The sequence below is a fragment of the Rhinolophus sinicus genome, linkage group LG07 (assembly GCF_036562045.2).
Source record: "Rhinolophus sinicus isolate RSC01 linkage group LG07, ASM3656204v1, whole genome shotgun sequence".
Lineage (NCBI taxonomy): Eukaryota > Metazoa > Chordata > Mammalia > Chiroptera > Rhinolophidae > Rhinolophus > Rhinolophus sinicus.
In genome coordinates, this window is record NC_133757.1 from 78465000 (window position 1) to 78487783 (window position 22784).

General features: G+C 60.7%; 2 protein-coding genes across 8 annotated transcripts in view; one reads left to right on the plus strand and one right to left on the minus strand.

Moving 5' to 3' along the window:
* The first annotated feature begins 1721 nt into the window (after nt 1-1721).
* COMP (cartilage oligomeric matrix protein) lies at nt 1722-9234 on the plus strand. The gene is made up of 19 exons (XM_074337824.1): nt 1722-2014; nt 2266-2357; nt 2730-2781; nt 3137-3306; nt 3973-4110; nt 4348-4422; nt 4526-4684; nt 4770-4874; nt 4978-5085; nt 5275-5434; nt 5912-6030; nt 6220-6272; nt 6376-6557; nt 6754-6932; nt 7058-7106; nt 7373-7569; nt 8231-8403; nt 8844-8983; nt 9070-9234. Exons 1-19 carry the CDS (start codon nt 1936-1938, stop codon nt 9114-9116), a joined length of 2277 nt encoding a protein of 758 aa, XP_074193925.1. The 5' UTR covers nt 1722-1935; the 3' UTR covers nt 9117-9234.
* Nucleotides 9235-9594: 360 nt separating this feature from the next.
* CRTC1 (CREB regulated transcription coactivator 1) overlaps nt 9595-22784 on the minus strand; it is a 56790-nt gene continuing 43600 nt past the window's right edge. For 2 of the 7 annotated variants that reach the window (XM_074337828.1, XM_074337831.1), the window contains 6 exons: nt 21707-21859; nt 21548-21598; nt 19776-19880; nt 16523-16609; nt 15801-15981; nt 9595-14607 (listed from right to left, as the gene is read on the minus strand). In XM_074337828.1, coding sequence (XP_074193929.1) covers nt 14396-14607; nt 15801-15981; nt 16523-16609; nt 19776-19880; nt 21548-21598; nt 21707-21859 — 789 coding nt within the window. In that variant the 3' untranslated portion in view covers nt 9595-14395. Of the gene's footprint in view, nt 14608-15800; nt 15982-16522; nt 16610-19775; nt 19881-21547; nt 21860-22784 lie in introns of all 7 variants that reach the window. The other 5 variants (XM_074337825.1, XM_074337826.1, XM_074337829.1 and 2 more) reach the window with 4 other exon arrangements.

A 22784-nucleotide genomic window follows, 5' to 3' on the forward strand; every position in this document is an offset into this window, starting at 1 on the left:
GCCCCCAGGTGTGCGGGATGCCAAGGAAAACAGGAGGTGAGCTCATGGCCCGGCCACAGGCAGTAGGCAATGCAGGCACTTCACTGGAAATGTCCAGGCTGGGGCCAGCTGTTCCTACCCAGGCTCCCCTCCAGGCCCATCCTTTCTCCCTCACCCTCTATAGCTCCCATTGCCCTCAGAAGACAGACCAAGCCCTGTAGCACTGGCACTGCTTCTCCTGAGCCTCAAAATCTCTCCACCCTGAGATCAGTCTATCCACCTGGCTCATTTCTGCTTCAGGGCCTTTGCACATGCTGTTCCTCTACCTGGAATGCTTTCCCACCATCTCTTTGCCTGGCCATGTCCTCCTCATCTTCCTGGTCCTAGTTTGGTGTTCCCTCCGCCTCTGGGGAGCCTGCCCAGACGCCACCCCCACCCCAGGCTGGGTCAGGTATCTCCTTGGAGCTCCCACTGCTGCCTGTGTGTCCCCCATCACAGTCCTGGCCGCTTTGGATGGTTAGATAGCTGCCTCGCGCCAACCTAGATTCCCCATGAAGAAGAGGCCTGATCGGGCTTGTTTACCCTGTGTCCCCAACATCTAGCACAGGACATGATACACCGTAAGTGCTCAGTGCAAACTTGTGAAATGAATGAATGTGACTGAAATTTCCCCACCTCCAAGCTCCACATACTTTCCCTCTGCCAGAACTGTCTCCACCTTTTCCCTCTGCTCATCTGAGTCCTCTCTTTCCTTGAGGTTTCCTTCCCATCTCCTCCAGGAAGCCTCCCTGACTTCTCAGCGCCCTCCCAGGAGAACAGATCTGGCTATGACTCTACCCTCGCTTCAGACCTCCCCTCCAAGTGGCCTTAGGCTAGTCACTTCTGTCATTTCCCTGTCTTTAGAATAGAGGCTGTAAGCCTCCAGAGGGTAGGGGTGGAGAGGGTTAACTCTAGAGACCTGAGGTGTTTTGCATCTCAAGAACGTGGCTGGGCTGGGGTGGGGGTGGGGGATGATTTTCCTGATTAGCAGTAATTTTTATTTTTATTACAGCCTGTTCCCACAGCAGTTGGAGCAGAGCTTGGAAGGTATGGAGAAGGAAGTCCGGGGACTCCCTCAGACCTCCAGCAGGAGCCCTTTAATTTGTGTAACCCCCTGCCGGGAATGGACAGATGCACAGCCCGTTGCATAGACTGGTCAACTGGACAACCCAGTTTGCTCCCATGGGCAACCAGGCTGGCCCCACCAGCACCCACCAGCCAGAGAACCGTAGAGAGGATAGACCAGAATGGGGTGGGAGAGTCACCTCAAACTCTCTGGGGTGAGGGGCCAGGAGCAGGACCCCATGGACCTGGATAAGATCTAGGGTCCCCGCTCTCACGCTACCCCTCATTTTCCTGTAATAATCATCATCATTAACAATGATACTTATTAGTGCCATTGTGTAGGGGGAAAATTGAGGCACAGAGAGACATCACTTGCTCCATTTTGAAACAAGTGAGGAGGGAATTCAAGGTCAGTCAGCGTGATCTAAAGCAGCGACAGGGGAGGAAGTGAGTCCTAACCTTTAGCCACTCTTGACTTCGTTTCCCCAAGTGTGAGTTGAAAGGGGCCGTCATGGGGTGGCTTTATTCACAGTCGTGACCCAGGCTTGGCATAAAACAGGCACTCCAAAAATAAGTGAATGAGAGGTCTGGAGAGTGGTCCCACCTGACTCCCCGCCCCACCGACCCCTGCACTGGCCCCCCGTGACTCAGTTTCCCCGCCAGGTCTTGGTTCAGACACACCGGGTGGGGCCTTGAACACAGAGGCCAGTGCTGTCTGTTTACCCTGTGGCTGGACGCTGGGCAGGGCCGTGGTGGGCCGTCCCTGGGGCGGCTGCGCCGCCGGGATAAATAGGCACTGCAGACCTCGTGGGCGGCAGAGAGCAAGCTGCAGTCCAGCTCCCCACCGCAGCCATGGTTCTCGCCGCCGCCTGCGTTCTCCTGCTCTCCCTGGCCGCCCTTGGCGCGTCCGGTCAGGGCCAGATCCGGATGGGTAAGCAGAGCCCTCCCCCACGCCGTGCCCTTATCCCCAAACGGATCTGAGGACGAGTGAGAAGCCTGGGGTCACGGCTCCCTAGAACTCGGGACAGTTCTCCGGAGCGTTCTTTGGGGCGAGGGAGAAAGCAGAGAGCTCGGTAGAGGCTCAAGGAATGGGGTGGTGGCCGGGGTCCCTATGGCTGTGTGAAGCAGCGGGAGGGGGATCCCGGGGCCCCGACACCCCACCAGCACGCCCTGTCGGTGCAGGTGCAGGTCCAGACCTGGACGCGCAGATGCTGCACGAACTACAGGAGACAAACGCGGCGCTGCGGGACGTGCGGGAGCTGCTGCGGCAGCAGGTGGGAGCCAGGGTGGGCGGTACAGTGCGAGGGAGGAGAAGGAGGTCTGGAAGTGGGGGGCAGGGGGGTCTGTGAGGTAGGGGACAGTGGGGGAGGGGTACGGGAGAAGAGGGCCCCGGTGGAGGTGGAGAAGGTCCCGGGTACCAAGATCCGGGAGGGAATTGTGGAAAAGGAACTGGGAAAGGGGCCTCCAGGGATAGGGCGTTCCGCAGGAGAGGGTAGGGGTCCGCGAGGGGCGGGGGAGAGGGAGTCCCAGGGAAGGGGGAGAGGTGCTGGGAGGGTAGGGAGTCCGGGGGGAGGAGAGGGGAGACCCGGGGTAGGAGGAGAGGGACGGAGCCCTACTGATTACACCTCGTATCCCCCGCGCGGCAGGTCAAGGAGATCACGTTCCTGAAAAACACGGTGATGGAGTGTGATGCGTGCGGTGAGCGCAGCTGAGGACGCAAAGTCGCGGCGGCCAGAGATCAAGAAGCTGTGGGGAGAGCAAAGGAGAAACGGGGAGGAAAAGAGAAAAGGCAGAGAACGAGGCTGACAGAGATAGATTGGACGAACAGGGAGGGGAAACAGAGACCATAGGAAGGGAACACACAAAAAGAGGCAGAGGCCGGGGGAGGTGCAAGGAGGTAGAAAGATGTGGAGAGAAAAGCTAACTAACAACGCAGGCGAGCTGAGAGCTGGAGACTAGAGAGAGTGGTGGGGACGGCGTGAGCAATGCGGGGTGTGTTCCTGGTAGGCTCCGCCCAGGGGCGTGGCCCTGACTGCCCGCTCCTCCCCCGCAGGGATGCAGCCTGCGCATACCCCCGGCGTGAGCGTGCGGCCCCTGCCCCAGTGTGCGCCGGGCTACTGCTTTCCCGGCGTGGCCTGCACCATGACGCCGATGGGCGCTCGCTGCGGCTCCTGCCCCGCCGGTTTCACAGGCAACGGGACGCACTGCGCGGACATCAACGAGGTGCGCCCGCCCCCACTATCTCCCACCGCCTGCCCCCACAACTCCCCACTTCCCCCACGACCTCCTCCTCCGGTAGGGGTGCTAGCTCCGGGGGCCCCCTCACCGCCGGCGGCGCACGTCTACACGACCTCCCACAGTCGGAGGGCACCCACCCCAACCACCGCCCTGACCACCAGGGACGCTCGCCCCGACGAACACCTTCAAAGGCAGTGACAACTCCTCTACCGCCCGGAGTGGTCCGGCCCAACGAGCCCCCTTCACCTCCGGTGCTCGTTAGCCCCAACGATCGATCTTTCCACCACCGCGGGGAGCCGGCCCCGACGACCCCCACGCCCCCACCGCCGGGCACGCACACCCCGACGACCACTTCCACCCTCTGCTGGGGAGGCAGGCCCTCACGATTCCTTCCCCCGCCCATGACCACCTAGCCCACGGGGTTCCTGGGACAGCCCCCTCCAGGCGCACCCGGTCGCGCCTCTGCCCACACCAAGGCAAAATCGCCCCTGACTCCTGGGACGATCGCCTCCGCCCACGCGGCACCCCCCTCCAAGTGTTGGCTGACGGTCCTTAGGCTTTCTAACTCCAAGCCTAAGGAGCCATAAGGCGCTGCTTTGTGAGGGGCCCAGCTCCGCGTCCTCTGATCCTCCGTGGCCCTTCCTCCTCCAGTGTAATTCCCATCCCTGCTTTCCCCGTGTCCGCTGCATCAACACCAGCCCCGGCTTCCGCTGCGAGGCTTGCCCACCCGGGTACAGCGGCCCCCCACACGAGGGCGTGGGGCTGGCCTTTGCCAAGGCCAACAAGCAGGTGAGGGCTTTGAGGGGGAGCATTTTGTTGACTAAACTCCTCCAGCCTCGCGGCCTTTTCCCTTGCCTCGCTCCAGCGTGAGGGGGTGGGGACCAGCGTCTGGAGGGAGTCAGTGGGGAAGGGTCCGTGTCAAGGATGGTCGGGATTGGAGGCGGGATGGAGGGGAGAGGTAGCATGCAAAAGGAGACCTGGGGTGTCTGCGTGAGGGCGGTGATCTATGCGCTCCCTCCCACCCAGGTTTGCACCGACATTAACGAGTGTGAGACCGGAAAACATAACTGCGTTCCCAACTCTGTGTGCGTCAACACCAGGGTAAGGCCCGGGAGAAGGAAAGGATGAAGAGGCCGGGCGGGGGAAGGGGGCGGGGGCGCGAGGTGGCAGCTGCCGGGGCTGACCAGCTGCGTCCCGCGCTCAGGGCTCCTTCCAGTGCGGCCCGTGCCAGCCCGGCTTCGTGGGAGACCAGGCGTCCGGCTGCCGTCCACGCGCACAGCGCTCCTGCCCGGATGGCACACCAAGCTCGTGCCACGAGAAAGCCGACTGCGTCCTGGAACGCGATGGCTCGCGGTCTTGTGTAGTGAGTGCAGGCGCTCAGGAAGGGGTATGGGATGGGGAGGCAGGGTCGGTGACGCCCGAAAATCTACTCACCACCCCACTCGCAGTGTGCCATCGGCTGGGCGGGCAACGGGCTCCTCTGCGGTCGCGACACCGACCTGGACAGCTTTCCCGACGAGAAGCTGCGCTGCGCAGAGCGCCACTGCCGTAAGGTGGGCGGGGCCAGGGCGTGGTCGGGGGGGTGAGCGTGAGAGGAGGGCGTGGGGTGGGCGGGGCTCTGGTCACATCCCTCACGACCCCCCTGCTGTTTCCTAGGACAACTGTGTGACCGTGCCTAACTCAGGGCAGGAGGACGTGGATCGCGATGGTATTGGAGACGCCTGCGACCCTGATGCTGACGGAGACGGGATCCTAAACGAGGAGGTGGGGCCTAGGCGAGCTGGGCGGAGTGGGGCTTGGGCTAGGAGCACGGTCTCAGAGGTTGGATTCGCAGATCCAGGAGAGACGAGGGGCTCCCTGCAGAGGAGGCGTGGCTTCGGAGATGGGCTGGTCTGGGGAGTGACTTTTGCCCCTCCTGGCCAGATCCCCACCTTAACCTGTCCTGTCTCCCAGGACAACTGCCCGCTGGTGCGGAACCCAGACCAGCGCAATTCGGACAACGACAAGTGGGGCGATGCGTGCGACAACTGCCGGAACCAGAAGAACGACGACCAGAAGGACACAGACGGGGACGGTCGAGGCGACGCCTGCGACGACGACATCGACGGTGACCGTGAGAGTGGCGGGGGGGAGGGGCGGGCGCCGAGGGGCGGGGCTTGGCCGGGGGCGGGGCTTGGAAAGCCAAGGGCGTGAGCTTACTTGAGGCGCCCGGGACCTTGGATCATGCTCCGACTAGCAGGAAAACGCCAGCTGTGTCGGATACTGCAGGGCAGTCTGGGGTTTAGGGCCGAAGAGGTGCCCTTTTTACACCTGGGGCATAGGAGCTCAGGGCGTGCATTCACAGGGCAAGGGGAAGTTCCTGATGAGTTGCCCACGAGTGAGGGCCATTCCCTTCCCTGGCTGTCCATTCATGAAGTCTCTTCGTGGCTGGACCCTGGACACGAGTACTTGGTTTAACCTTGTAGCAATTGGGAGCCAGGGGACGGGTGGGACTCTCCCAGGAAAGCTCCAGGCTTGCACCTGCCCTACTGAAGTCAGCCTGGCCCCTTCCCGATCTTGGGGTCCTGTCCTGTTCCCCTGCTTCCCGAAGGGATCCGAAATGCTGTGGACAACTGCCCCAGAGTGCCGAACTCAGACCAGAAGGACAGTGATGGAGATCGTGTAGGGGATGTCTGTGACAACTGTCCCCAGAAGAGCAACCCAGACCAGGTGAGGGCAGGCCTCAGCTGGGTCAGCGCTCAGACGTGAGCCCTAGGCTAGTTAACAAGACGGCAGCCCATTCAAAACAGCCTCAGAGATGTTCCTTGGGGTTAGGAGGACCTTGGCTCAGGAACCGGGTGTGGGAGGGAGGTTTCTGAGTTCCCCTACCCTGATCATGGACCCCTGCACCCCCCGCAGGGGGATGTGGACCACGACTTTGTGGGAGACGCTTGTGACAACGACCAAGACCAGTAAGGAGGCCTCCTGGGGTGGTGGTGGGGACCCAGGGTGGGCATCCCCTGACTGGACCCTCTGGGGATCTCACTGTCTCTCTGTCCCACCCACCCACTCTAGGGACGGGGATGGACACCAGGACTCTCGGGACAACTGCCCCACAGTACCTAACAGCGCCCAGCAGGATTCAGACCGCGATGGACAGGGTGACGACTGCGACGAGGATGATGACAACGATGGAGTCCCAGACAGTCGGGACAACTGCCGCGTGGTGCCCAACCCCGGCCAGGAAGACTCCGACCGTAAGGCGGCGGCGGGCCTGTAGTGGGGACGGGGCGTGTGATGACACTGGGGCGGGGTTTAGAGTGGGCGTGACAGGGGTCAGGGGAAGGGGGCGTGGCGTGGTATGGGCGTGTCCGTAGCTGGTGTGAGCGAGGCTAGGCTTGCAGCGGGTCCGTCGCTGAGCTCACCGCCCGCTGGTCTGCCACCTCCTCTCAGGGGACGGTGTGGGCGACGCGTGCCAGGGAGACTTTGACGCGGACAAGGTGGTGGACAAGATTGATGTGTGTCCAGAGAACGCCGAGGTCACCCTCACCGACTTCCGTGCCTTCCAGACGGTCGTGCTGGACCCCGAAGGCGACGCGCAGATAGACCCCAACTGGGTGGTGCTCAACCAGGTGGGGGCGGAAACCAAGCGGAAGGTGGGGGGAGCCCAGGACACTCACTTAGGGTTCTAAGCTAGGGCCGGGGAGCCGAGGGCTCCACGGCCGGCCTGAGGCCTTTCTTCCTTTGACGCCATCAGGGGATGGAGATCGTGCAGACGATGAACAGCGATCCTGGCCTGGCAGTGGGTGAGACGCAGGGAGGGGCAAGGTGGTGCAGGGGCCCGCTCAGGGGGCGGGGCCAGAAGTGGGTGGGGTGGGACTAGAGGGTGGACTGGGCGGAGTCAGGGCGGGGCTATGTCTGGATTTAGGGGGTTGGGGTGGGGCGGGTCTACGGGGTATCTGGGCCCAGAAGGCAAGCTGGACTCTGGAGGGGCGGGGTGTGGGGGCAGGCCCGGACCCGGTTAAGGGTAGGGGCCGGCGTCCAGGACCCCACTGGTTTCCTACCTTCCCAGGTTACACGGCCTTCAACGGCGTGGACTTCGAAGGAACGTTCCATGTGAACACTGCCACCGATGACGACTATGCCGGTTTCATCTTTGGCTACCAGGACAGCTCAAGCTTCTATGTGGTCATGTGGAAGCAGATGGAGCAGACGTACTGGCAGGCCAACCCTTTCCGTGCTGTGGCTGAACCTGGCATCCAGCTCAAGGTGTGCAGGGGTGGGGGGCCCTACCCAATCTTGCACCACTGCCTCTAGGAGGCCCCAAACCTTTCCCCAGACTCCCAAAGCCTGTACAGCCCCCAGCATCATTCTATGGACCTCAAAGTCTTCCCACCCACTCCCAGCCCTTCCCTGAACTCCCACAGGCCCCAAATCCTTCCAATTTCTCCCACAGGCCCTAAAACTCTCCCCCAGCGCCCCCCAATCTTCCTTTGGGTCCTGAAATCCTCTCACCCGGCCCTAAGCTTTCCTTCAGGTTCCAAATCCCCTTGCCAACCTCCTAGACCACACTATGTCACAGAAACTCTCCAGCAAATTTCCCAAATTCTTTAGATCTCAGTTTATCCCATGGACACTACTTTCTACAGATCACTAAAGCCTTCTGCAGACCCCAAATCCTCCCAGACCTCAAACCTATCCAGACTCTCAAATCCTCATGAGCCCCCAGACCACCGCTGCCCCCATGACACACCTGTAAATCTCCATATGGTCCCCAGGAAGGCATCCCTATGGGTCTCCCATCCAGCCCCCCCAGAGCCTCCATCACTCCTCCAGGACATGCAGCTCCCACCAGGCAGGATCCTGGGGTGGGGGGCTCCAGTGCCCTGTGCAGTCTCTCTCCTGGTGACCCTGTCCCTGGGAATATCAGGCTGTGAAGTCTTCTACGGGCCCTGGGGAGCACCTACGGAATGCTCTGTGGCACACGGGGGACACAGCGTCACAGGTGAAGCTGTTGTGGAAGGACCCCCGCAACGTGGGCTGGAAGGACAAGACATCCTACCGCTGGTTCCTGCAGCACCGGCCCCAAGTGGGCTACATCAGGTGGGGTCTCTGCCTCTGCTAAGGGACTGAGTCCCTGTTCTTCCCTGGCTGCCAGGGGAACGGGAAGGTTCTGGGGGCCTTGATCCCCTTGTCTGTAAAGTGGGAACAATGTCGGCAGCTAGAATGAACTGTGATTGACCCTAGGGCACAATGCTGGTCCCAGAACCTAGCACCTAGAAGGTGGGGTCTCACCCACTCTCCGTTTTTCAATTCTCATTCTGCGTTGCCAGGAAGTCCAGACACTCTGCTTAGTTAGCACCTACTGTGTGCAGGACCCTGATATCCATCTCACACAGGTCGGGAGCCCCACCTGCCCTGAGTGTGGCCCAGGCAGGAAGTCCCCACGGCCCCCACTCTGAGAGAGGAGGGGGCCCATCTTCTAGGGCAGGTTGCTGAAGTTCTGAGGGTCTTCACTGTCCCCGTTTAACTGTCCCCTGCAGAGTGCGGTTCTACGAGGGCCCTGAGCTGGTGGCTGACAGCAACGTGGTCTTGGACACGACCATGCGAGGTGGACGCCTGGGGGTTTTCTGCTTCTCCCAGGAGAACATCATCTGGGCCAACCTGCGTTACCGCTGCAATGGTAAGTGGAGGGACCACCAGGGAATGTGGGAATCTGCCCCACCAGCCTCACCCCCTTTCACCCACCTGCCCTCTCTCCCTCCACAGACACCATCCCAGAGGACTATGAGACCCAGCATCTGCGGCAGGCCTAAGGACAGTGGGGACCTGCCACTAGATGATGACCATCCTCAAGGGTGTAGCACCAAGGGCTGGCTAGCTTGGGGGACAGGAAGGGGATCGGAGGGTGAAATAAAGCGTGTGTGTGGTGGGGCCGTGGCTGTTGTCTTTGCTTTGGGAAGATGGCGGGGTATATGGCCTTGGGGAGTGGAGACTTGCAGCTGACTCCCCTCCTGGGAAGCCCCAGGCCTGCTGCTGCAGCCCACCCACTGTGGTCATGGGCCTGGACCTCCACCCCTGGAATGTCTGCTCCAGGATTGTGGGGGGTGGGTTGCTCCCCTTCCAGGCACCAGACCCGAGTAGCTGGCTGGTGGGGGGAGGTGGTGAGGGGCGCACATCTTCGTGTCCATGTTCATGAATGTGTATGTGTGTGTGTGTCTCTGCCTCGTGTACCTGCAGTACTCACGTTTCATCTCTGTTATGGGGGAGAGACAGGAAAAAGGGGAGGAGACAGAGACGAAAACATTGGATTTTTATTAGGTTTCATTACAAAGGATGCAAAGGTACAAAGACAAAAGCGTCCACGCCAGAGGACGGGCAGGGGCCGGCCAAGTGCACCCTGAGCCGCCTGCCCCCGCCCGACGCAGGCGTCCACACACAGCCCACAGGACATCCATAGCAGAGAGTACATGCTAGAGGGGCAGAGCCAGCCTGGGGACAGAGGGACACAGGCAGGGCAGGGCTCAGACTGTGGGTTTGCATATATTAGTGATGCCACCCAGCCCCTGGGGGGGGCAGTTTCCTGGGGAGGGTACGGCAGGGCCAATGGACCTCAGCTGCCAAAACCCTCCTGGTGGCAAAGGCCACAGCACTGTCCCCTTGTCCCCAATGGGCAAGAGGTCATAAATGACTGAAAGGTTAGGATGGGCTGGCCATCATTTGCCCCCCAATTCCAGAACCCTGCGATATGGGGGCAGCCCCCACCCCGCACGTGCCACATGTCCCTGGCTCCTCGGGATGAGGTGTTGGGACTGGCCATGAGAGTGGAAGGCAGAGGAGCTCCCTGCAGCCAGCGTCACCCTGACATCCAGCCCTTGCCCCTCACCCTGACGGAGCAGCCTGGGGCCCGGCGACCCTGGGTCAGCCATTGACAGGAGAAAGACTGAGGCCCGGGTCACAAGGATCTTGCTTCTACTCCCCATGCCCTCAGGAGCCCCCCAGTTCCCAGGCCTCTCCTGAAGTGGCCAGTTGCCTGTGGCGCGAGGGTAATGAGAGGTGCCTGAGCTCCACCTAGCCAGCACCCCCGGAGGAATGTCCCAAGGATCCCCAGTCACATACTATCAGACCCCCAGGAGGTGGGGGCCTGGGGTCCAAGAAGGACTGGGTTAGAAACAGACCAGGTGCCCACTCACCCCAGACAGGCCTCGGAAGTGGGCAAGTCCTTCCTCCAGCTCTGCAAGCCATGTGGGGAGGGCTCAGGGAGCCACAGCCCCCTCGCCTGGAATGCCACCTGCAGGGGCGATGGGCCAGGACCAGGAGGCCCAGTTCCCGTGACCTTTCAGCCCCCACACTGGGCCCCAGGCAGCCTCTGACAATAGCTCCGTCAGAACCCAGGAAGAGTGACAGGAGCTGCTGCTTTGTCAGCCCCCCAACACCTCCAGGCCTCACACACCCAGCCTGTATGGGGGTGGGGTGCCTCATCTGGAAATGCAGAGAGCTCGGAGTCCTGTGGGGGGAGGTGTGGAAGGATGTTTGGTTATGAACCAGCACAGGGTCCTCCAGAGGTGGTCTGGGGATGGGGCACGTTCCCATGTGACCTCAGCTCTGGGGGCCCTCTAATGACAGTCGCTCATGGGTACTCATGAGGTCCAGGACACCAGACATGGTGAGGGGCAATCCTGCTGCCCAGGCCCAGCCCTGCCTTGTCCCACCTGACAGGCCGCAGGTGCGACATCTGACATCCATCGTCACTCAGCAGGACGCATGAATGGATGGACATGAGACCCTCCACGCAGGGTCTCCTTGCGGTGTATGACAGAGCTGACCTCACCCACCCCACTCTGACACCTGAGCCTCCCATGGGGTGTCCTGCTGGGCGTCCTCCCAGGAGCTCAGCTGATGAAAATCAGGCCAAACACAGCGACCACTCAGAACCCTCCTTCCAGCCCTGAAAACCCACAAGCAGGTAACAGCACAGAGAGGCGGAAAAGTTCACCCTGCACACTGGGGTGTGAGGTGTCACTAAGGAAGGGGCCATCAGTGCACACCCCCACCCTGGACAGCTGGTCCCAGGGAGCCCTGTGGACCACAGTGAGGGTCCCAGCACAATTAAGCCCCTTCTGCTGTGGTTTGCCCCCGCAGGGGAGCCTGGCCGGCTTTTGGGCCATTGGCTGTAGGGTCTCCAAATTTTGCTGAGGGGTCGACCTGCCCCCTGAGCTTCCCACTGAGGGCTTCAGGGCCCCCTTGCCCCAAGAGACTGGCACTCACCCTTCCTGCCTAGAGTGTCAAGGGGAGGGGGACGCAGGACACTCCAACCAGCGCCGCCTGTCTTCCCCCTGTAAGGGCAAGCGGGGGGAAGTCGGCGTGGGCATCTGTGACGGGACATAATCCCAACAAGACTCTGCCATCTCCAGGCAGCCCCCTTCTCGGGGGGACAGAGAGGGGCTGACCCCTGGCTCCAGCCTCTGCCCAGGAGCCACATGAGAACAAACTCACTGCCCTGGGGACTTGGAGGGCAGAGGGTAAACCGAGGCAGGTGGGACAGGCCAGGCAGCTCGAGCTCCCAAGGGAAAGGTTTGCACAGCTGAAGGGGCTCGGCCAAAGCCAGGAGCACTCTGGGGTGTTGGGGGGACAGCATGGCCGGCCTCTGAGCCCGTGTGGGCCATGTGTCCAGGCCTGACATCCAGGCTGGCCCCGAGCATGTGAGTAGGCCAAGGGTGGCAGGTCTATATACAAGATGCAGGCCCGGGCCCGCCCCTCACGGCGCAGCTCGCCTGAAATCACAGTATTTTCACTTCACAAGTCAAAGGACTGATTCCCTTAGGCTGTCTTGCCTCAGAAAGTCTTGGCAACTCAAGAATATTTAGTAGAGAAGTGATATCTAAGAAAAAAAACAAAGTTCCCTGTTGCAGACTCCATAAGCCGCCCCAGTCCCGGGCGGGGTTGACCCCTTGGAAGACACGGGGACACCTGGCCACTGGCTCCTGGTGGTGGTGGTGGGGAACCCTCCCAAAATAGCTCTGCACCGAAGCCTCGCACAGGCCGCGGCCATGTGTTAATACAATGTCACCTGCGCTCCTGGCCATGGGCCTCTCCTGCCTGTCTGCACCCAGAACTGGCACTGCGCAGATGGGAAGCGTGGGCTGACAAGACTCCCTCACTGAGTTCCCAACGCCTTGTTTGAAAGTTGCATCCAGGAAGGTTGCTTGTAATTTTATTAAGGCCATTTTTTAAAAAGTTCTACATACAAGTCTAATGGTAACCAAACTCTTCTATATACATGTAGATTTTCTTTTAAAACAAAAATGTCCCCATCTCTATCCCCGCCTCCACTGCGGGGAGGGGACAGGCCCTGGACCTGGATGGACAGACACCATGTCCCCCAGACCAAATGGTGGTGGGGACAAGTGACTGAGGGGGCCTTTCTTACCTGTGTGGCCGCCAGGCCACTTAGACACTGCTAACAACCTAGCGGGGGAACAAGGATGGATGGTTGCTAGGATTAAATCTGGTTCCCACAGAGGTGAGGGTTCCCAAGGTCCAGGTGGAGGGGTGGTCGAGACGCCACAGAGAAATGCACCAGGCAGAAGTGTCAGCCTGAAGGCAGGTGGAGGAGCAAGTCGAGATGCAACTTGGAAGGGACTGAAACAGACCCCTACTAAAGCAGCCCACAGAAAATAAAGCCAGTCTGCTGCCCCCTCACAGGGCCTGGAGGGCAGAGACAGTCAGCTCGGCTTCCTGAGGCACTTGGAGAAGCACCTGGAAACCTGCCACTAAAAGCACGCTGCTCTTTGCCTCCAAACCCAGCCCTGCCAGGAGGAGCTACAAAAGAGGTGGCTGGAGGGGTGTCAGCTGGCTCTTGGGGTGGGGGTGAGAGACGGCCTCGTCTCTGGAGCATCTGGGAGCAGAGGGGCCAGGTGTTGCCAGCCTCCGGGTCTGGGATGCACCCGCCCTGAGGATCGGCAAGTACCTTCAGGAGGCCTGGCAGAGCCCGGTCTTCTCTGGAGACCCTTAATAAAAACAAGGACTCCTTCCCAGGAGTCTGTTACGTGGCCGGAGCAGAGGCACTTCCAACCACCTGAGCTTCTGCCAGAGTCCCCACTTGGCACAACCGGCCTTTACTGGGCCAGCTGGGCAGCCGCTCGGCCCTTCTGTTTTGAGATAACTTGGGGTGAAACTAAAGAGGCCAGAGACAGCTCAGACAGTGGACTGCTTCCAGTTAGCCTAAAAAATGTATAACATAGGATTTCTGGAATAAAAACATGCTCTCAAGCAAGTATTGGCTTGGAGGAGTCAGGTACTCATCTACAGCCAAAATGTAAATACAAACCAAAAGAAACAAACAAAAAACACAACAAAAATGCCCTGGCCACCCCTCCCCCACCTATCTGTAAATAACAGTAACAACGAGCACAATACAGAGAAGGAAAGATGAAAACAAGTTCTAAACCCCCCAGAAATGACCCCTGGCAGCCTCCAGAGAGACCAGGCGGGGGGTGAGCAAGGCGGGAAGAGGCTGGGAAGGTCTAGCTGCTCCGTTTATACCTTTGCCTTCACCCCCACAGGAAGGGCTCTAGCGTTCTGTGCGCTCAGGAATATAAAAGACAGCAGTCAAAATAGTGTTTATTTCGAGCTGAGTCTGCCCCTCTCTCTGGCACCCTCTCCCTTTGGCGGGTGGGGCTGGCTCTCTACCTAACCAAGGGCTGGGGCTGGCAGGTGGGTGACTGGGGACGAAGGAAGGCAGTGAGAGCTGGACAACAGTCGGAAATGCACGTCTGCCCACCATGTCGCAGACCCCGGTGACCCCAGGCCGGTGGCCCTGCCCAACACGCTTTCTGCATCTTACAGGGATAGATGGCTCATGGCCTGGGATACGGGGTGAGAGCACGCGCAGAGGGCAGATCCGAGGGGTCAATGCTCAGCCTCCCAAGAGAGGTGGACAGCTGGGGGGGAGGGGTGGGGGGAGGTACTTGGCGGCATTGCAAGCTCAGAATCACAAGCTCAGCCGTTTGCGGGGACGGAGTGTGCAGTCCCCAGGCTCAGGGAGATGCCGTTGGGGCCACTGACCGGCGGGGTGATGGTGCCGGATGTACGCTCACAGACGGTCCATTCGGAAGGTGTCCTCAGTGGCCGGGTCGGCCAGAACCATGTCAGGGTCGTTCAGCATGTGCAGTCCGTCCAGGGTCAGGGGATCAATCTTGAGTTCATCCAGGGGGAACTGGCTATCGGCGTCGAAGCTGACATCACCAACCCCAGCCAGTGTGCTGGTCAGTTCTTTAGAGAGGCTGGGAGGGGACTCTCCAGTCACTGGGGAGGGGGCACAAAAGTCTCAGCTTAGCTCTGGCTCCCCACCCCATACTCTGGGAAGAGGAACTGGGCCACCCCAGGGGTGCTTACTGGGAGTCTGTGCTCCAGAGGACACGGCTATCGTCTGGGGGCATTTTTAGTTGTCACAACTGAGAGAAGGGGTGCTATTGACACCGTGGGTGGAGACACCCCATAGACACAAGATGGCCCCTCCTAGAGAAAAATCCAGCCCCAGACATCAGCGGGGGCCTCTCCCTCTCAGCCAGCTGGTCTCCTCTGTTTGCGTCAGAGAAGCAGGCTGGAGCGTGTGCATCGGGGGCCCTCCTTGTGGGCTGGAGGAAGTCTGGGTTCCCCCAGAGACCCAGGTTCAAACCTGAGCTCCCTCCTCTACTTGCAGGCAGTTCTTGGGCCTCAGTTTCCCCATCTGGGGACCAGTATGACAATCCTGGTCTTTCTGGGCTATTGGGGAGATCATGGGGTCTGGTCCTCCTCGGGCTTCTGAAGCACCCTTGGGGTGGGGAGAAGCACTGAGTCAGCACTTGGGGTCCAGGCATGCCATCCCCACAACTGGGAATGTCAGTGAGAACCGCCAGGGGGAGCCCCCCCCCAACCCCATGACAGCCCCAGCTTACAAGGGAACTGTTTCCTTCTTCAATCTTTGGGGAGAATCTTTGGGGAGAAGCTAGGGGTGGGGAGGGCCTCAGGAGTCTGAGTTCTGTGCTAGATGAAGCGGGACTTTCTCACACGTGCCATGCACATCCTGGGGCACCTGAGCGCTGTGCTTAGGCCTCTTGGGGACATTTATTGCAGCGTGTAAAAGGTGTTACACGTCTGTCAGCTGGCTGCAAAAGACATACCCCATGAGTCAGGGCCCACCCCCTGCACTGGGCACCTGCGTCCCCAACACACAGAGGGTTCAGGGGCCTGGGTGGAGGGTGTGGGGCTTGATGACTGACTGACGAGTTCTGGCTTTGAGCACAGGGTGCTGGATGCCTCATTTAGGGACCAGTTGTGTGTCCCCCTGGCCTGTCTGCAGCCCAGCAGTGACTCAAGGTCAGGGGTCTGGCCTCATGGCCTCCATGTCAAGGGTGGGGACACCTCGGTCATGTCAGGACTCACCGTGCAGGGCGGGGAGTGGGTTCCCTCCCCCTGGGGCTGAGCCCTTGCCCAGGACCACATGCACAGGGCCTCACCTGTGAGGATGATGTTAGGAATACTGCTGTGGCTGGGATAGCCCAGCTGCTGTGCGTCCGGCAGGCTCCCGTGGCTGCCTGTCAGGCCCATCATGGCTGCCTGCGAGTAGTTGAGTGTAGAGCCCGGGCTGTACAGGCTGCTGGAGCTGATGGCAGTCTCCATCATGTTGAACTGCTCCAGCTGGGAGGGGACACAGGGCGTGAGGCTGGCCGCTAGCCCCAGCTGCTGTGGGCTGGCCTTTCTGCGGCTGCTGGGACCACCTCCTCTATAGGAGGCCCAGTGCCATGCTCAGGTCCACCCCGGGGTGCCTGCACGAGTCCCTCGGCCCCAGGGTATCGCCCTCCCCAAACCCACTTGGACCTGCCCATACACCCCCCTCAGGGCTTGCTGCATGATGGAGAAATGGATGGATGGGGAGTGAAGGAGCTCCGGGCACCAGCCAACCCCGCCTGTGTCTGCAGGCCTGACTCCAGCCTCCACAAAAAGCAAGCGTGACCTCCCGTAAACCCACATGCATGGCCCATGCCAAGTGCCACTGTGACAGCCACTGCCCACCCCTGCTGGCATTCAATGCCTCAGAGGGCACAGACACCATGGAAAGCAAAGGCAGCCATGCACTCCACTGCCTGGAGACAGGAGGGGCGAGGAGTGGAGCTCACGCCCAAGGGCGGAGTCTGGGCGAGCGTCTCTTGGGGGCCCTATGGCCCAGGCGCCCGCTCACCTGGTGGGACAGAGCATTGGCCTGCCTGGCCGCCATCTGCTGCTCATAGTACGAGTCCCCAAACACACTGCCCAGGGTGGAAGAGTGCTGCAGATAGAAGAGACGCCTGCTGTTGTCATGGTCCCTGAGACCAGGTTGAGGGGGGTGGCTGGGGGGAGTTCTCACAGTCCTATTGGGGCTACAAGGAAGCCCCTGGGACCGACTGGAGGATGCTCCGGATGAGGGAGGCTGATGACAGCTATCTCAGGGCTCCCAGGAAGGCCCACTCTGAGCTGGCATCCCCCCTAATTTCAAGATGACTGCTTCTGTCCACCGCCTGCTCCTGGGGGGAATCTGCACCTTGACACCTTCCAAAGCACCAGCCCCTATCTCCTCTCCTTGAGCCCAGGTGGAGGTGACCTCCTTTCCATCAGACAGAAGATGAGGGGGACACATGGAGATCAAGAACCCCATCTGATCGACCCCAGAGGAAAGTATGTGACTGGGGCCAAGGGGGGAGGGATGGACGAGGACTTGGTGACCCTTGTCAGGCCCCTGGGGAGACATGGGACAGCACAGCAGGCCACCCACACACGGACAGGACAGGTGCAAAGTGAACACAGGACAGGCACGTAGAAAGCCCCCTGCCCACCTATGGGCCCCTGGCTGCCTGCCCTCAAGACCCCAGGGCCCATGGGCAGGCATGCAGCTCCACCCATGCTTGTTCAAGGCTGGCTGGGGCAAGGGGGTGGGGGCTGCTCCCCTGGGAGAGGAGCTGGGGCCAGGAACTCAGAGGTGGTGGAGATGCTAGAAAGAGGAGCTTGGAGGTCCTGCCCATTGCTGAGATGCTGCCAGGGATGGCAGGATGGAGCGATGGGGTGTGGGAGAGAGGAGAGGGGTGGCCGGCGTGTGGCCAGACAGTGCCTGACGCACCAGGCCTGCGGAGAGCCATCTCTAGCCCAGACCCTGAGTCTGTTACCTCTGCAGAAAAAGGTGGCTTTTGGAAGCTACTGCACCGTGGCCATTCTCATGTCCCAGGCACGCCGCCTTTCAAATGTCTACACAAAGGCCCTGGATCTGAGCTCCCTGTTCTAGAAAGCTCTCCACATGCTCTGACAACAGCCAAAGCTTGAGTCTTGGGCCTCCATCCCAGACGGGGTTGGCCACAAATCTACTGGCTGCTCTGGGTGTTCAGTGGGCTGAGAGCAGAAAGGGACAGATGGCTACCCCAGCAGGCAGGAAGGCCCCTGGGGACAAACGTTCTATTCAAAAACCAGGGAAGAGTTAAAAATCACCAGCTTCAGGATTGGAAAAGGGGCTGAAGGTTTCAGCTGGGTTTGCTCATGAAGGAAGGGGGTTTGTTCTGGGGTACCTGTTCCTGTGCCCAGGGCCTTGGTCCCAGAGAGGCACAGCATGCCCAGCAGACCCCAGGCTACAGTTTCTCTTGTGAGGGTGCCATGAGGGTTTTCTCAGAATGGAAGGGGGAGGCAGCACGTGGGACACAATTCCAGTTGCCTGAGGCCCAGGACATCTGCTCAAAGCCAAGTGGAGTCCCTGCTGCTCCACAGATCCAGGGGGGATAATGGCTGCACCATGGGGAGATCTGGGCCCATGGGACTGATGAGCGTGTCCTGAAGGGCCCAAGCTGCAGTGGGAAGTCAGGGCTGCCCTCTGCCCGGTCCTGTTTGCCTCTAAACAAGTCCCTTGTCCCTCTCAGCCAGTATGTCCCTTTGGGCTCAGACAGCCGGACAGCCCCGCCACACCTGAGTGAGTAGCCTGCCTTCCTCGCCAGCACATGACGGACAGACAGGACTGACACACAGGCATGGGCTTGACGAAACAGGAACACGCTCTGCCCGGAATGGACCCTTTTAGTTCAGGTAAATAGCTGAGAGACATCTGCTCAAACCTTAAATTCCTGTCCTGCCTTGAATGAGAGGGTCAGGCCACCTGGGACAGGCCCCACTGGCGGCTTCCCCTGCCTGAACCAGCGTCTCCCGCCCGCTGCATTCCACAGCAACACAAGATGAGACCAGACACTTTCCAGGAGCCAGGAGAGCTCAGAGCTGACGTGGATGGACCGAGTGTGCAGACACCAGGCCGAGCCCCGGCTTCTCCCGAGCTTACTGCCACCCTCCCTACCTGCCTGTGGAGCAGGAGACTGCACCCCGATGGTACCATCAGGACCCCTGACAGCTGTAGGAGGAAGTGCCTTGAGACAGCCCATCCTGTAATAGATGGAGCCTCATGTCCTCCTCGAGTGGGACACCCACTGTCCTGACACATAGGGCTGGGCCCAGAGTGCAAGGCTGAGAGCTGCAGAGATGGCGACAGTGGGGCATGTCCCCTGGGACAAAGGAGCCTGATGTCATTCCTGCCAGGTCCTGCTTGGAAGGGCAGCTCCGCTCCCTGATCTATGCAAGAAGGAGAATCCTACCTCCATTGGGCAGAGAAGGTGGCCTCAGGGCCTGGGGCACTGCAGGGTTTCTTAGCCTGGTGACATTTTGGGGACAGAGGGGCGGGGTCCCGGGAAGGCTCCACTGCTAGAGTGAGATGTTTCAGGCCTGGATGTCAGCTTTGCGGGTGCCCCTTCTCCTCTGACGGAATGAGATGGATGGAGTGTGGCCATGGCTGAGCCAGGCTGGGAGAAACCCTGAAGAACCTGGACAGGGTCTGTGCGTGTGTGTTAGCGATGGGGACTCAGCTGTGCTGGGTGTGGGGGGGACCCGTGTCTGATGGGCATGGTCAAGCCCTGCCTGTTGCCTGTGGCCGGACTCCGTCTCACCTGTGGGTGGGGAACAAGGACACAATAGGCTGCAGTGCTGCTCAAGGAAGCTTCCTGGGGGACATGACGTCCTGTGGGGCAGCGGGGCGGGGGTTGAGGAGTTGGAGCTCCCACCACAGCTTGCAGTAACCTCAGCTGTGCCCCCAAGCAAGGGGAGCGCGCCTATTTCCGGAAGCCTCATGGCGCCGAGCCTCAGGGCAAGCAGATGCAGGCAGGGCTATATGCACAGGCTGCTGGACGTGGTGTGTCCCCAGCCACTGGGCAAAGAGCCAGGGTGTGGCTGACACCGAGGTCAATAAGACAAGCGAGGGGCCCGCCACCCCCAGCTGGGGCATCGCACAGACCACAGAGGTGCAGCACCCTCCTCTCCCCACCCCGTGGAGCGGACGAGATGGGATGAACTGAGGCGTGAAGCACAGATGGTGGCAGGCGGGAGGGGGCACAGAGGTGTGAAGTGAGGCTGGGGCAGGGGGTGGCGGTGTCCCTTACTTGCGGGGAGCTCCCAGGGGAGAAGCCTTGATTGGAGACAGGCGAAGTGGGAGACTGGTTGGCCGGGGAGCCAGCACTAGTGCGGTACTGCTGCAGAGCTGGGGCCTACAACGAGAGACAGGTCAGAACCCAGAGGCCCCCGCCTGGCTCCCCACTGAGTCCCCCCCACACCTCAGTGAGCAGAGAACTTGGGGCACCTGCAGGAAGAATGGGCCCCTGAGCCCTGCCAGAGCCCGGGGCCTCACGGGGACCTGCCTCCAAAGCCAGCTCCCAGGTGTGGGGGCTGCGGATGGAGAGCCTGGAACCCAGCCTGAGTCTCCCAAGAGGGCTGTGAGGGAGGGAGGGGTCCGCTTCAACTCAGCAGGCTGCAGAGCACTCACCCTCACACACGTACACGCAGCCACATTTTTGGGCTGGAGGCTGAGCCTGGGCAGGGCACAAGGGCTCAATTAGCAGGGTATGGCTGGTACCAGCATGGTCACTTGCGAAGACCAGGAAAATATCCAGAGGGATGTTTTCCTTGCCTGGGTGTATCTGCAGAAGCTCTGGAGGTGGCTGCCTGTGCTCCAAGGGAGCCGCAGTCCCTGGGGGGTTATACGGCGACACACGCCCTACGCTGGGAGCCTGACGAGGAGCAGTGCCACCCACGCGCCAACGTCTGCCTGGCTCCACAGCCAGGCCCCACTGCAGGAGGGCATCAGAGAACTGGGTGCCCAGGCCAGACCTGGCATCAGAGCAGCCCCTACACCTGTGTTTCTGCCAAAGGAAAGCCTTAGGTGCTTTCCTGTGTGTGTGGGGGATGTTGGGTCTGCCCTCTGGGGGATTGAAGCAGCTTGGAAACACGGGTCTCTACTGTTAGGTCACTGCCTGCTCTGCCAGTTCAGGGGGCAGGGGTATGCTGTTCTTTGCAGATCACATGATGTTCTAATGGCATTTATCCTGTGGCTGGCAGCTGAAGGCTCCCTGTGCCCCAAACATGGGTTTCTGTTCCCCTGGATGTAGCCAAAGGTAGCTGTTACCACCCTCTTCCTACCAGGATAACCAGAGTCAAAGTCTGAACAATCAAGAAGCTTTGGGGTTGCAGAGTTAAAAACCCAGCACTCACTACCCTGAGCTCAGCCCAGATAAGGGGTCCCATGGTCTGGGCTGCAGCTCCCTACAGCTCCATAGCAGGGGGGGTCCCCTGGTCTGAACTTAGCCCTCTAGGTCCCAGGTAGGGGGTCCCATCCTATAATTGAGCTGCAGCCCCCAACCTAGACAGGAGGTCCCAAGGTCTGAGCTGCAGCCCCCGGCCCCTTCCTCCCTTCCAAGTTCACCTCCATCCCTCTGGCTACCAGACGCCTGTTCCCCAGGTCCTGAGAGCTGTGCTCTCATTACCTCCAGCAAAGCCCTTTTTTGGATGGGAAGGGCAGAGGGGGAGGTATCAAACGCTATGGGGAAGGGCTTGGCAGCCAGACACAGGTGGTCCATCTTGGGTGAAGTGTGGGCACTGACCCCCACTTGTGCCTCAGTTTCCATATATGTACATGGGGTGAAAACCTCGGCTTGAGGATTCCAAGAAGACACCTTGCTGTGTGCCCGGCCCCCAGCAGTGTCTGCTTTAGCCCTGAACACTGGCAAGCTGGCCTCTAAGTGGAGCCTTGAGGGGGCTGCAGAGTCAGCTGGGCACCAACTGTCCTTGGGCCCTGGGTGCCCAGTGGGGCCTCCCACAGCCCCGGGCTCCTCCTGCACAACCTCCCAGCCAGGCCCTGCAGACCCCGTCCTGGGCTTACCGAAGCGATGTCGATCCCCATTGGTGGCTGGCCTGGGTTGTCTGGGGGGGACTGGGGGAGAGAGGACGGTACCGTGACCGAGAGCGGGGGCAGCTGGGGCCCCCGCGTCAGGCTGGTGCTCGGCATCAGGGGGCCGCCCAGGGGAAGGCCAACAGGCACCTGCGGAGGTGGTGGGGGTGGCTGCTGCTGGGATGCAGGCGGCGGAGGTGGTGGGGGCTGGGGCTGTGGTGGGGGTGGCTGCTGGGAGCCTGCCTGGGTGAAGAAGGCGTAGGGCAACTGCTGCTCCAGAGATAGGGCATCCATGGCCACAGCCTGCGGAGAGAAGAGGGCATCAGGCAGAGGCGTGCTCAGCAGTGAGGGCCAGGCCATGAGCACTTGGTCCGGGGGGGCCCAGACGGCCCGGCAAGCTCAGCAATGATGTCATGGGTGAACCTGGGAAGTGCAAGCCCAGGGGGGGCCTGGCCCAGCGCTAAGGAGGGTTAGGCTGCAGCTGCACAGGACCTGGGTGTCAAATCCATCTGGCTGTACCCTGCACCCAACCAGCCTTTCTTTCACCCTCACCACACATCGAGAGGCAATCACTGTCCTCTATACTTGCTCAAGTTCAGGAGGTCCCTGGCCTCTCTGAACTGGAGTTTCCCCACGGGGGGATGGGGGGTGGGGGTGGGGCTAGCAGGCACCAGGCACCACACTCCGGTAGCCCCGCAGGTGGCCAGCGCCAAGCCCCTCTGTGGTCCTGGCGGGGAAGGGGCCCTCCACCACCACCCTATAGCCTGGCCCATCTGGGGAGGTTAGAGGGCGTGTGACTGTTGGAGGCACTGGTGTGGCCACTCGGTGATAACCAGTTCAGGCCTTCTCGGAGCGGGAAGGGGGAACATCAGGAACATCATCAGAGGGAAGTTTTCAATGGTCATGAATCCGCAGACGGTCCCTGGGGCAGGCGGGACTCCTGCCCTGTGAGGGAGGTGGGACATGCCCCCGAGCTACGGGATGTGAACATTTAGCAGATGCCCAGCCTCTAATAAGTGGTGGGTAGTTAGTGATCACAAAGGACTTTCCAGGAAGTGGAAAGCAGGTCTAAGAAACTGGAGGTGGAGAGGAGGGGCAGGGGTCACAGATGGAGGGACCGGTGACACAGAACCACCATGGCTCTGCTTGGGTCCTGATCTGATAAGACCACCAACCATAAAAGCAGACAGAGACAAGAAGGGGAACCATGCCCAGGACAGGCATCAGA